At 45.9% G+C, this 14,050-nt stretch overlaps 1 protein-coding gene across 2 annotated transcripts in view; it reads right to left on the minus strand.

Moving 5' to 3' along the window:
* DIDO1 (death inducer-obliterator 1) overlaps nt 1-14,050 on the minus strand; it is a 61,235-nt gene that overhangs the window by 42,593 nt on the left and 4,592 nt on the right. Inside the window, exons 2-4 of one of the 2 annotated variants that reach the window (XM_011992362.1) lie at nt 5,668-5,865; nt 2,357-3,197; nt 1,265-1,586 (exon numbers count right to left, since the gene is read on the minus strand). In XM_011992362.1, coding sequence (XP_011847752.1) covers nt 1,265-1,586; nt 2,357-3,195 — 1,161 coding nt within the window. In that variant the 5' untranslated portion in view covers nt 3,196-3,197; nt 5,668-5,865. The remainder of the gene's footprint in view (nt 1-1,264; nt 1,587-2,356; nt 3,198-5,667; nt 5,866-14,050) is intronic. The other variant, XM_011992361.1, reaches the window with a different exon arrangement.

Below are 14,050 nucleotides of genomic sequence, written 5' to 3' on the forward strand. Positions count from 1 at the left end.
TCACCACGCAGCAGGAGGACACTCACGTACCACAGGCAGCGCGACTGCAGTCACTCACCACGCAGCAGGACACTCACGTACTACAGGCAGCGCGACTGCTGCTGTTTACAGTCTGTCTCCATGATCAGGCCTCAGCACACATGAACGTGTCCTTCACACATACATAAGCAAAACCTTATTTCTCAAATTAAATATTTAACAGAATTGGTTTTCCTCCACAGAATCTCAGTTTAACTGAGAATACAATTTAGGTTTGTGCAGGGTTATGTCAAGCACATTGACCATTAAAAAAAAAAAAATGTTGGGCGTGGTGGTGTGTGCTTATAGTCCCAGCTACTTGGGAGGCTAAGGTGCGAGGATCACTCAAGCCCACTGCAGTGAGCTGGGACTGTGCCACTGAACTCCAGCCTGGGCAACAGAGCGAAGCCTCAACTGCACAAAAAACAGAATCAATACATTTAAAAAGAAAGACATAAAATCACTGACTTTTCTCATGAATTCCCATTTCCACTCATCTCTGAATGCCTAGATGTGGTCCCTGACAGCGCTGCAGCATGAGCCTTCAGCCCTTCCAAGCCTCCAGGGCACGCCCCTATGTGCACAGCCCGGCCTTCCCACATCCTCACCTTGCAGCTAACCCAGTGCAAGAGTGTGAAGGCAGAGATGCTTCTAGACACATCAATCTCCAATACCTGCCAGACGACAGGTAGCTGGGTGGGGACAGGCCCGGGACCCGGGAAGGCCCAGAGTGAAAACACACCAAGTCAGACCTGCCCTGTGGGGACTGGAATGGAGACTGCAAACACAAGACAGCATCAGAAGCCAACAGCGTGTGGGAAATGTCATAAACACCAGGGGGAGAGAATTAAGTCAACACAGCCACAAGACAAACCACACTCTCAACACAAACACCCCGAGGAGCCAGCACCAGAACCAGGAGGACGCCGGAGATGGCAGGTGACCCAGGAGTGCTGCCACTCCCATTGTTCAGAAACAATTCCACTAGTGCACACAAAACATATAAGCAACATCCAAATCCTCAAAGATGGGCTGATTTCAAACATTAAGTCATTAATAGTAGAGGAGGTAGACAGGGTAGTAATAAAAATAGAAAGGCCTCACCCAGGTGGAGTGAGGCAGGAACCCAGGAGAGGCACTGCCCCACATGGGTGCAGCTCCCGTCCTGGGAGGAATTCCTATCGAGAGCGAGAGCGAGGAAACCCACGAGGCCGACCGCTGAATGCTTGTCTCAGCGGACACTTACAGGTTGGAAGATCTTGAGTTTCTTCTTGCCACTTGGATTTGCAGCTTTCTCAATTCTACCCTTTATCCCTTGGTCTTCGCTAGACTTCTGCTCTATTGTTCCTATACTTGTACAATCGGTGCCATCAGCATCTCCAGGTCTCAATTTAGCTTCTTGCTGATCTGCGGTTTCTGAATTAGTCTCATCCTGCACTTGCAGAATGGTGCAGTTTGGGCAGATATAGTCTTCCCCATTCCTTTCCAAAAGCCTCCCTCGAGCCTCAGAAATGCCCACACAATCGCCATGAAACCATTCTTCACAGCGGTCACAGCAAATCATAAACCTGAAATTATAAAATAACGGTATTAGTAATGGGAAGTGACAAGCACTTTTCAACATATTAATAAGCCAATTGGTTTTAACATTATGAAAAAATGCAAATATACAAAGTAGAGGATAAGAACGTCCTCATGCCTTTCCCTTAATTTTAACATTCAATCAAATTTGGTTCACCATTTTTTAAGAGTAGGGCATTTTAGGAGCGAACTCCAAGGCATTCCACCACAAATACCTCAGCAAGTCTCCCCTCAAAACTGCACCAATGCCTTTATCCCAGCACCAAGCCAACAGGCTGCCTATCACCATCTGACATCCAGTCCTAGCAGAGGTCTTTTGAGCTACCCCAAATGTTTGTACTAGGCTGGTTGCAGTCTGCACATGGCCCTCTGTTAAGTCTCCCAAGGGACAGTCTAGAGGAACGGTCTCAGACAGACAGTCGCCCGGGTGACAGACGCATTCTCCTCCGTGCCGTCTACACAGAGCCACTGGCTGCATGTGGCTCACATGACTGGGGTGGGGAGAGCTATTCATCTCCTCACTTGACTGGAAACAGTCATGTGTGGCTGGTGGCAACCAGGGTGGAGAGGTGGCTCTAGAAGTCCTTAGCCACTCTATGTTTCTTTTTTGACAATGACTTGTTCATCGTTTCCAACTTAACAAATGGCTCATCCAGCCCAGCTCTGTAGCCCTTTAAAATGAAAACAAATGGAAAATTCTGTTTGCAACCCTGGGATTTCTGTGGGAGCCGAGGCAGCGTGCCCACACATGACCTACCTGTTGTTGTGAGGCTGACGGCAAATGCAATATAGGGCATTGGGGTCATAACCCTCACATTCAGGCTTTGGTCTGCCCGAGTCTCCAGGCTCCTCCTCTTTGACGTCCTGAGCCGCCTTTCCCTCCAACTTACTCTCTCTGTCGTCTTTCCCAGCCTGGGACGCAGTCCCCTGATCATTCTCGGGCTCCTGCTTACTGGGCAGGACACCCTCCACAGTGTCACTGGCCTCGGAGCCCACAGTTTCAGCAGGACCCTCCTCCCGGCGCTTCTTCCGCAGGCGACTCTGGATCCCTTTCAGGGGCCTCTCGGTGGGCTCCTGTTCCCGCTTCCTGCGAAGGCGATTCTGAAGCTCTTTCAAGGTCAGGCCATCGCTGTCACTATCGGAGGTGTCATCATGGTCATCCCCTCCTTTCACCTTTTCAGAAGAGGTTGGTCGTTCCTTCACAGGCGTGGAAGCAGACTGGGTGCCGCTTCTGGTCTCAGAAGCACTTTCCACGCTGCCCTCGGAGGCTGTCTCAGCATCTGTGGCGGGACAGGACGTGGGCTCACCAGAATCCTCCAGGGAGACGGGCGCGCTCCTCCTGCCGCGGCGCCGCGCAATGGTCAGGAACTGCTCCACACGCTCAGTGCGCTTGGGCTGCCTCCCACTGCGCCGCAGGGACAGGCCCAGCTGCTGCTGTGGGGGCGGTGGCTCCAGTGGGTCAGCCTCTGCATCCCCTGCGCCCTCTCGCTTGGCGATAGTGGTCCTTCGAAAACCCCATGTTTTCCTGAACTCTTTGCTGGTGGGTTTGATGGCCTTAGGTGCATCCTCGTTGCTCGGGTCACCTTTGTCATCCATACCTAGTGGAAAAGTGTAAGCACATCGTGACCAACCGACCACCGAACAAAAGATGACATTGCCGCCAAACACGTGCAAAGCAAGTCCTTCTGACCAGTGTTTCCTAATGTGTGCAATGTGAGATGATTCGAGATGATTTGTAAAGATAATTTTAATAAACAACTAATGTTTAGACAAAAATACAGCTAGCAAATCAAATGTACAATTTCATCATTTAACTGCTTAGGAAAAGGCTTCACAAGCCAGGTAGCAGGGATAAATATGAAATAATGGACAGTACAGTGGGGTAGCTCAGAGGTGGCACGAGTTCCTCAGTACCTCTGCAGGCAGATGGGCTGCTTTGACCACAAGCACAGTGAACAAGACGCTGTGCCAGTTTGGACGTGGCCTGCAAGGGGACCCAAGTCTGTTCTGGACTTTGCAAGCATGGGCTGGCCACTACCATGCTGAAAAGAGGGTATGAAGAAGCTGAGTCCCGACTTTCAGCTCCTCAACCAGGGGCTGGGGCCAGGAAGGATGCTCTCACTATCTGGGACCCTGTGTGCCAGTCCTGCTGCCAAGGGAATGGCCCTCATTGACCCTCATGGGCACAACGTGAGAGAACTGCCCGACTCCCGACCCACAGACTGTGTCATATGAAACAAAGCTTGTTTTAGTCTACTGAGCTTTGGAGATATTGTTAGCAGCAACATACAACTGGGACACTTAGAAAATATGGTCAAGGCGATCACTTTATGAGACGGAGTCTTGCTCTGTCCCCAGGCTGGAGTGAGCCACCATGCCAGGCCAATACATTACTTTTCTGTATTCTTTTTCACTTTCATTCTAATACATTATTAAAGAATCTTATTTGTGAAACCTTTAGTCTTGTTGAAACGACAAAAATCTGAAAAAGATAGTATATACTTTGAGAATTCTTTTCCAAGCTGTCCAAGTTTTAATTATATGTAAAGGCTAATGATGTCTCTGATTTTATGCCATGTTCCATCCTGGTGGGAAGGACAGGCATAAAATGAAAGCCTTAAAAAATATACAAAATGGGGCCGGGCCTGGTGGCTCAAGCCTATTATCCCAGCACTTTGGGAGGCCGAGGCAGGTGGATCACTGGAGGTTAGGAGTTCGAGACCAGCCTGCCCAAGATGGTGAAACCCCGTCCCTACTAAAAATACAAAAACGAGTCGGGCATGGTGGTGGGCGCCTGTAATCCCACATACTTGGGAGGCTGAGGCAGGAGAATCGCTTGCACCCGGGAGGCGGAGGTTGCAGTGAGCCGCGATCACGCCACTGCACTCCAGCCTGCGCGATAGAGCAAGACTCAGTCTCAAAAAAAAAAAAAAAGAAAAAAAATACAAAATGGAAAATTACTTGCAACCTGTGTTGTTCTTTTTGCTTCCCTCTAAATGCTGTCACTTCTCATTTCCTGTGATGCTGCCTGGCCATGGCCTCCATGCTCTGTAAATGTGACCCACACCCCTAGGTCACTCCACAGAAGCCTTGGAGATAAGGGACCCATCACGTGTCTGCTCGCCTGAGCTGACCCCATTGTTAAAGGACACAGCTAAACTCGATCAGGGTGCCAGCAGTGACTCCAAGTCAGGGTGCAAACTCTGGAGGCTGCTGTGTGAGGGGGGCACTAGAGACGGTGGTAAACAGAAAGGGGGCTTCCTTCACCAGCCAGGTGACTCCAGGCAAGTCACAAGGAACTGCTCTGATCCAGGAGGCAACGCTGACCTCAAAGGTTAAGGGCAAAGCAGGGAATACTGCTTACAAATATATATGGTAGAGCAATTATTAAACCACATCAGTTAAAATGGCTTATTCATTCTCATTGGAAATTTTACATTTAGGGAAAGTTTTTCTGCTTGTGCAAGCCAAAATATTTGCAAGAAATGTGACAGTCATCTCAAAAGAGGGTCAACCCCATGTTTTCATGCAACACTTGGAGTTTCTATTGAAGATGGAGTTTGAAGGGCTCGCACCAGCCTTTGCCCAGAAGGGCACAAAGCTGCAGTCCCCTCTGCCTCTGGGCCTATGAAGTTCCAACCCAGCTGAAAAGGGCTGGTGCCTCCATGCTGGTAGCTTTCTATGGGAAGAGCTCTAGTTTATAAAACTGGATTCTCATTAAAGAGAGAACAGACTATTTGCATATGACCTATGTACAACCTCTCAAGTATTTAAATCACCTCTAGAGTACATCATAGAAACAGTTGCTGTACTACACTGTTTCATAAAATTTTTATTTTTTATTGTTATTTATTGTTTGCCCCCCAAATATTTTCAATCGGCAGCTGGTGGAATCCATAGATGCAGAATCTGCTGCTACAGAGACTGCTGATACAAATGGCTGAGTGTATTTCAAATAAATACAAGTACTACATTCCATCAGTTTCTTTACAAATGCCACTTTATAAATAGCAAACACAGACTTATTCAGTTAAAATTTTGTTGCTACTGACAGTATTGATACCTTACCTGCTCCAACACTGAAAGCTTGGACACTTTTCCCTGAAATCCTAAACACAACCAAAAAACCCTGGCAGACGAAACCCCTTGGTCCAAGCAGACAGCCAGGCTGACAACAACACTGTTGCCAGCCACTGTTCACGAGTAACAGGCTTCGTATTTTCAACAACTCGGATTATCTAGAGGCTGTTCCCATGGAGTAAGCTCCTAAAAGAAAATAAGAAAATATTTTACATATCTTAAGTAAATTACGTACCAACAACAATTAAAAGGGAGCACTGAATTCTCGAGTAACCTATTATTTGAGTTACACTGTGTGACCCACAAAGACAGCTAGGGGGTTGAAAACAAGCATGCGAGCAGTGTCCTTAAGGACTTCTACCCAGGACAGCAGATGCTACCAACCCCCGAGAGAAAGGGGTTGGGGCAGCGCAAGAAGGAGTGGAGTCCTAGGCTTGCCCCAGAGAGACAGGCAGAGGCACAGCCAGACCAGGGCCAGAGATGAGTTGCCAAGCATCAGCTTCTTTTCCATTTGAAGCCTATGTCCGAGATGGACCCCCCTCAATAAAATCCACCACAAAACAGAAGAACAAGAACAAAAAGTGAAAAGACTGAATAACGAAATTATATACGAATGTAATTATTGAAAATTCTTAATATCGTAGCTGTATTATTTTAATTAAAAACTCAAGAAAAATTTTAGAAGACTAATGTTTGACTTACTAAAATCAGCACGATACAGTTCACCACGTGTATTTAAAAAACACTTCTCCTGTATCCTCTTTCATATAGTCATATCAAAACACTCAAAGGTTCCAGGTGCCTGGTTTCTAGCTAGCTCCCTGCCCCAAAGCCCACACTCCCAAGCCGAGCCCCCGCTCTCACCTCTTCCTCAGCCTCAAGACCAACTGCCTTCCCTCTGTGGTCTCCCTGGCAACCTCAGAACAAGGGACAAACATTCCAACTCCCCTCCTTTTAAAGGGACAGTGACAACTGGGCACAGTATTTCGCATCTGTGATCCCAGCTGCTTGGGAGGACTGCTTGAGCCCAGGAGTTCAAGACCAGCCCAGGCAACATGTCAGCATGTAGACACCATCTCTACAAAAAATAAAAATAAGACAAGGATCACGTAGACATTCCCTCTGATGAGCCAAATGGCATCTTCATAGTCACTATCTCTTCAATGTGGTACAACGATCATACTCAAAACAACTACTTCAAGAATTCAGAAATGACTGTCCAGAAAACACTGGAAATAAACTTATATTTCACAACACTGAGCATTTATTTTATTTTATTTCACTTTTTAAAGAGTTGACATCTTGCTTCATTGCCCAGGCTGGAGTGCAGTGGCCCGATCATGGCTCACTACAGTCTCAAACTCCTGGGCTCAAGTGATCCTCCCAGCTTAGTCTCATGAGCAACTGGGACTATGGATGCGTGCCACTATGCCCAGCTAATTTTTGAAAAAATTCCTTTTAGAGACAGGGTTTTGCTATGTCATCCAGGCTGGTCCTGAACTCCTAGCCTCAAGCAATCCTCCTGCCTCAGCCTCCAGAGTTTTGGGGATTACAGGCACGAGCCACTGTGCCCAGCCAACACTGAACATTTATAAAAGCAAACAAATTAAGAAGCTCTCAGGAATGAAAACTGATTTCTAAAAATTCAATTTACGTTAATCTGCAAAATAAGCACGCTACTAGATTTGAGTTCTGAGTAATCAGAAAAACGTAGTTATTTCTGTTAAGTAGAATTCAATGAAGGATATACCTTCAGAAAAGATCAGATCACTTTCCATTTACAAAACTGATTTATTTTCATAATGTCTTCAATAAAGAAAACGTACTATAACATTTCAGTCAGCTTGTAAAATAAAAACATGTATATCAAGGCACAAGCAAAAAACACCGTGTTCTAACATAACTTGTGGGTGTGCAGAATTAGTGTGTGATTCTACACACCACACAGCACATCGCAGAGGGAATGTGCTCAGAAAACTGCAACCACATTGTATCAGTAACGACTTTTTCCCAGAAAGAAAACTGTGTGTATCCTTGAAACTGGGAAGTGAACAAACTACACGTTAAAACAGAATGTACCAAATTTAATATTTCTCTACATTTCTAAGCACATCTTTTCCCCCAGCTGAAAACTGCTTCATTTCCTATTAACTAGAAGTAGCTGATGAGTGGTGATTCAAGCAGAGGACACACACTGATTTCCAAATGCTTGAGTGGTGGCTCTCAAACCTTTTGTCTCAAGACACCTTTACTCTTACAAGTTGAGAACACCAAAGAGCTTTTGTTTATGTGGAATATATTGCTATTTTCAAAATTCTAAATATGTATTAAAAACAAACCTATTAATACATTAACAGTATCTTTAATGAAAGTTACTTCTAAAACAAAAACGTACAGGAAGGGTGGCCCTGTTGTATATTTTTGCAAATATCTGGCTTAACAGAAGATAGCTCCACGTTCATGTCTACTTCTGCCTCCAATTTGTTCCCACAGAGTGTTTCAGCTAAAACACGTCATCAAAATCTCGCCTCACGCAGACAAGTCTTTAGAATGGAGTATTGTAACCATGTTCACATAACTGTGGATGTGCACTGATACTACACCAACTCTCGCCAAGTAGCAGTTTCTTACTCGAAAATTGACTGCTGTGTTTACTCTGAACACGTCCTTGCACTCTGGACCCATGTGCATGCTGGTCACCTGGATGACACGGGTTCAAGTTGCAGACAGAGATTCTCAATGTCCACACATCTCATCGGACAGCATAAAACAAACATTTCTTTTTTTCTGCTGCCCAGGCTGGAGTGCAGTGGTGCAAGCAAGGCTCACTGCAGCCTCAGCACCTCCCCCACCCACACTGCCACCAGGCTCAAGCGGTCTTCCCACCTCACCCTCCCCAGCAGCTGGGACTACAGGTCATGCCACCATGCCCGGTTAATGTTTACATTTTTTTTGTAGAGACAGGGTCTTACTATGTTGCTGAAGCTGGTCTCGAACTCCTGGGATCAAGCATTTATCCACCTCCGCCTTCCAGAGTGCTGGGATTACAGGTGTGAGTCACCTCACCTGGCCGATAATGTCAGGTCCAATCTCCACGAAGACTTTAGTTACTAGAAAGCCATCAAGTTTACGATGGCAGATACAAGTTTTCTAAACTTCCAACCTTCACCCCAAAGCTCAAATTTTATCCTTAGCAACAAATACTGTTTGTTCTTTCTTTGAGACATCCTTCGTTTTGGACAAAACGCCTGTCACATGCCAAGCCTGAAAACTGTCCTCCGTCTGTTGTTCTGTCAGCTCCCAGCTCAATCCCCTAGGGCTGTGCGTGGACACTACCCACGTGGGGATGCAGCAGGAGCTTTATATGTGACTTGACATTTAATCACACAGAAAGTTAAAAAGATGTATGTTTGGGGGTTCCAAATGAATAAAATTAATATTTACTGCATCATCAGGGACATTATTTGGGAAAATTGGCATATTCTAAACATTTGGTGCCCATGCATGGTGCTGAAGAGGCTCCAATCTGCCCTGTGCCACCGGCGCAAATGTCAAACTCAACAGAACAGGCCTGTACTAATGACTATTATGCAGAAGTCATCTTCACCTCTTAGCCCCAGAAAAGTCTTCAAGGACTTCCCCCTCAGGGGTCCATGGAACACAGAGAACTGTGGCAACATGCCATTTCTACCAGTTTAGGAGTACACTGGGTATGTGCAAAGCAATAATACATATCTATGCTTCAGACATCAGAAGAGACTTTAAACATTTCCCTCCACAAGCGTTCTATAACTACCTGTTAATCTCCCCTCACATTCCCCAACTCACCAAAACAGCAAGCAGCCAAAAGTGAAATTTCTTAAAAACCAAATAAAAATATCCTCCCGAAAGGTCAGCTCTATGTTACTTTAAAAAGCCCAACTACGACTATTACAAAAGCATGGGTGCGCAACCACCGCAAATCTGTGCGCTCAACTTGTACTACTCTAAAATCTGCTTGGAGTAATCAACTCAAGCATGCCCACTTCCAGGTTGGGGTGCAGCCACATGATCAGGGCGCACTGCAGCCTCCACCACACAAGTTCAAACGATCCTTCCAATCCTTCCGCCTCCACCTGAGGAGCTGGGACACCACAGGTGTGAGCCACGGTGCCCAGCCCCCACCTAAAGGTTTTCAGTTCCAAAAACCTGAGACTAGTTTCTGAGTAATTAATCTCCAAGACACTTTAACATATGACATATGACCATAATTAAGTTTCTATTTTCATAACATCACACCTGCAGGAAAAGAGCTGACTTCTAAGCAGAAAGATAAAACAAAAATGCATATTTTACCTCGCCTGGTGGCAAACATTCTGTTTCTTCAAACCTCATATTCCCCTGAAACAATACTCAAAACAATTTTAACCCACCAGTCAGAAATTATAACGCTACAGTAAAACCTCACTATTCTAAACTTCATTATTTTGTTAACTCTCACAGGGTAGAGGCCAAAGTTTCCGTTTATTTCTACTTTGCCTATTAAGGGCCTCCTGGCTCATCAATCTGTTTATTATGCAGATGAGGAGGGAAAGAGAAGACACTAACTAAAAGTTCTTTAAACTATCACAAATGAAGGAAAGATTACCCAATAAAAGACTCTTGATAGCTCAGTTTTCATTAATGGAACAGTCACTAGGAGGATATACCTAAAAACTAGACATCCCCAAATGCGATGTGTTCTCCAGTCACCAGCAGCAGCCGTTCCTGTACCACGACGGCCCACTCAAAGCTTCACCAGCTTGCAGCAGGAAACTGTGCCGCACTCACCAAACCGGGAGAGACAGAGATCTGGGCCCACAAGGAAACGGAGAAGCCCAACTTTCATTTACTTCAGTATCTATGCAGACTCTGACTCAATTGCAGAGATTACATTTAAATCCTTCAGAAGGCAAATTCAAAGTTTTGCTGCTTACCAAGTAACACTGTCATTATAAAAATTATTCTGGGCCGGGTGCGGTGGCTCATGCCTGCACTTTGGGAGGCTGAGGCAGGTGGATCACCTGAGGTCAGGAGTTTGAGACCAGCCTGGCCAACATGATGAAACCCCCATCTCTACTAAAAACACAAAAATTAGCAGGGTGTGGTGGCGGGTGCCTGTAATCCCAGCTACTTGGGAGGCTGAGGTAGGAGAATCACTTAAACCGGGGAGGCGGGGGTTGCACTGAGCTGAGATTGTGCCACTGTACTCCAGCCTGGGCAACAAGAGCAAAACTCCCTCTCAAAAAAAAAAGCAGCAAGGGTGCCACAACACAGTATGTTTTTCACAAGGAAAATACAGAGAAAAATCCAGAAACAACCTATATTGTTGTTTTACATTTCTTGGGTATTTGTGTTTTTATAGATACACGGAGACAAAAAGCAAAACTTGTTACTGAAAAACCTGCTGAGGACTAACGCTTTGGTCAGCCCTGGGCTACAGCCAGGCTGCCAAGCTCCCAAGCTCCCCGGTGGGAGCTTGCAACAATTCTGCCATTTCCCTCTATCCACTTTCTCGTGCAAAACACAGGCTTGTGACCTTGGTGGGCAACTCAGGTGGGAAATTTCAGCTCTCCAAATGAATGCCAGGAACCAGAAACAGTCACATAAAATTATTTATCGAGGTTAAGGAGAAGTGAGGTTTATTGTTCTCTATTTAATGGCTGGACATAAAGTCTCCTAAACTACTATCTTTGATGGGCTCCTCTTGCCTCTCAGCAAAAAAGAAAATATGGTTTCAAACACTAAGATACAGCCCCAATTCTATATACCAGGATTCCGGCTGCCTAATAAAAGGTTACCGCCCGGGCCTTGGTGAGGACCACAAGGCACAGGTTCTTGTCCCCATGAAGAAATCCACCTCATGCCACATGTGTGGCAGTGTGAGCTCTCTGGAGACCATGCGGGACAGGGTGCGCTTTGGGAGGTCATCCCCGCAGGGTACTGCGTGGGCTGCTTCCCCTCAAGCACATCTGTTTAATACGGGTTTAAATCACTGTTCCTTTATGTCTTCCTTGGTCCACACCCGTAGAGACCTGCATAATTCCATGGCCCCAAGCACAGCCTACTCTTGCCTCCCACCCAACCCCTGATTTTCACTGCTGCAAGAGTTGCTGCTGAGGATTCAGCAAGCGGATGTGCAGGGCACTTTGAGGGAGAGGTGTGTACTGGAACAGCTTTACAGGTGACAGCGAATCAGACTGATTCCACACTTGCCCCAAGTGGCAAGCACGTGGTTGAACCACTAAAAACTGTTCAAAGACACAGCTTATCTTCCTAGAAGTCATCAATTTCCCCAAGTGTTTACAGCCAACTATTTTACAACTCCTAGAGAAGTGGTTCTCAAAAAGGGTGGTCCAGGGGTCCTTTTGGGAGGCCCACAGGATCAAAGCAGTCTGCACAACACTAACATTCCGTGCTGTTTCCACAGTCACTCTGAGTATATGCTAGAGCATTTCAGAAGCTGAACGAAGATGACACCAAGTTTGAATTCGGAAGGAGATGTGCAAATCCAGCAGCTGTCAGTTAAGCCAAAGAGATTTGTGAAAACAAAACAAAACCATCTTTCTCATTAAATTGTTTTGGTCATTGAAAACAGGTTCCACAAAATGTTACTTATGTTAATATATAATGGTTTACAATTTTACTTATTTATTTTGAGATGGTGTCTCGCTCTCACCCAGGTTGGAGTACAGTGGCACCATCTTGGCTCACTGCAACCTCCGCCTCCTAGGTTCAAAGGATTCTCCTGCCTCAGTCTCCAGAATAGCTGGGATTACCGGCGTGTGCCACCACACCCAGTTATTTTTTGTGTGTTTTTAGTAAAGAAAGGGTTTCACCATGTTGGCCATGCTGGTCTTGAACTCCCGACCTCAGGTGATCCGCCCACTTTGGCCTCCCAAAGTGCTAGTATTACAGGCACCAGCCACCGTGCCAGGCTGGTTCACAATTTTAAATAGAAGGCACTTAAGCATTTAAATGACTCATTTTTAAATGTCAAACATGGTGACTATCAACAGATATAACAAAAGCTCTTTGGAGTCTTCCACGCTTTTTAGGAGTGTAAAGCAGTCCTGGGTCCAGCCAGTCTGGGAACCACTGACACAGACCAGCGCCTTCCACTGCTGGAGCCAGAAAGGCTGCGCCCCGACTCACAAGAGCAACCCCGAGGTCCAGCCAGTCTGGGATCCACTGACACAGAGCAGCGCCTTCCACTGCTGGAGCCAGAAAGGCTGATCCCCGACTCACAAGAGCAACCCCGAGGCCATTCCGGTTCAGTCAGGATCCTGGTCGCAGTGACAGGTACTGCTTTCACATTCGGTTGTTCCAGACACCCCGTCTATTCTCATTCAGTTTCATGTGATTACTGACAAGGCCAAGTGAGATGATGTCCACCTAAGTTCAGGTGGAGAGAATGCGGTTTCTTCTTTAAAACCCCTTCTCTCACATGAATTTGCTTCTCAAATTGGAGCTGCAGCCAATTTTTTTGTTGTTGTTGAGATGGGGTCTCTGCCACCCAGGCTGGAGGGCAGTGGAGCGAATAATCAGGGCTCACTGCAGCCTCAATCTCCCTGGGCTCAGGTTATCCTTCTACCTCAGCCTCCCTGGTAGCTGCGACTACAAGCATGCACTACAGTGCCCGGCTATTTGTATATATATAAATTTATAAATTAATGTTGTACATCTATATATTACATACATAATATAAATTACATGTAAATATATAAAAATACATAAATTATAAGTAAGTTATACATATATGTATAAATTATATATATGAATATATATATATATATTCCCCCGCCTCAAGCAATAACAGGGTTTTGCCATGTTGCCCGGTCTGATCTCGAACTCCTGGGCTCAAGTGATCATCACGTCTCAGTCTTCCAAAGTGCGTCAGCCCTCACACCCAGCCTGGAATTCCAACTCATGAAGGTCACAGCATAAGGGGCAAAATTACTGCTTGGGGACCTTGTAAACTCAAAAGTCAAGAATTAACTTTGTATTTCAGCTGGAATCTTCCTTTCTTTCCCCGGGATTGAGAGGCCAATGTCTAGTTCTGTTTTAGGGGGAGGGGCACGGTCCCAGCTGAAGACAAAGAGGAGTTTTGACATAAAAGGGTTTTTTTTTCCTGTATCCGTTTTTACATGTACAGCTGGATTCGACAGAGTCAAACATGTATGACAAGCAACTTCCCGGGCCCCCAATCACTGCTGCATGGGTAGGAAGAAGTGCGCAGAAAGGTGTTTTACTACTCAAACATGTGAAAGGGAAAACATTATCTTTTAGTTACAGTCTAGCAAATCCAAAGAGGCCAGGCTAGTGTCTACCTGGCCTGTGTCTCCAGGGTCTT

This window comes from Mandrillus leucophaeus, unplaced genomic scaffold (assembly GCF_000951045.1).
Source record: "Mandrillus leucophaeus isolate KB7577 unplaced genomic scaffold, Mleu.le_1.0 Scaffold41, whole genome shotgun sequence".
In the NCBI taxonomy this organism is placed as follows: domain Eukaryota; kingdom Metazoa; phylum Chordata; class Mammalia; order Primates; family Cercopithecidae; genus Mandrillus; species Mandrillus leucophaeus.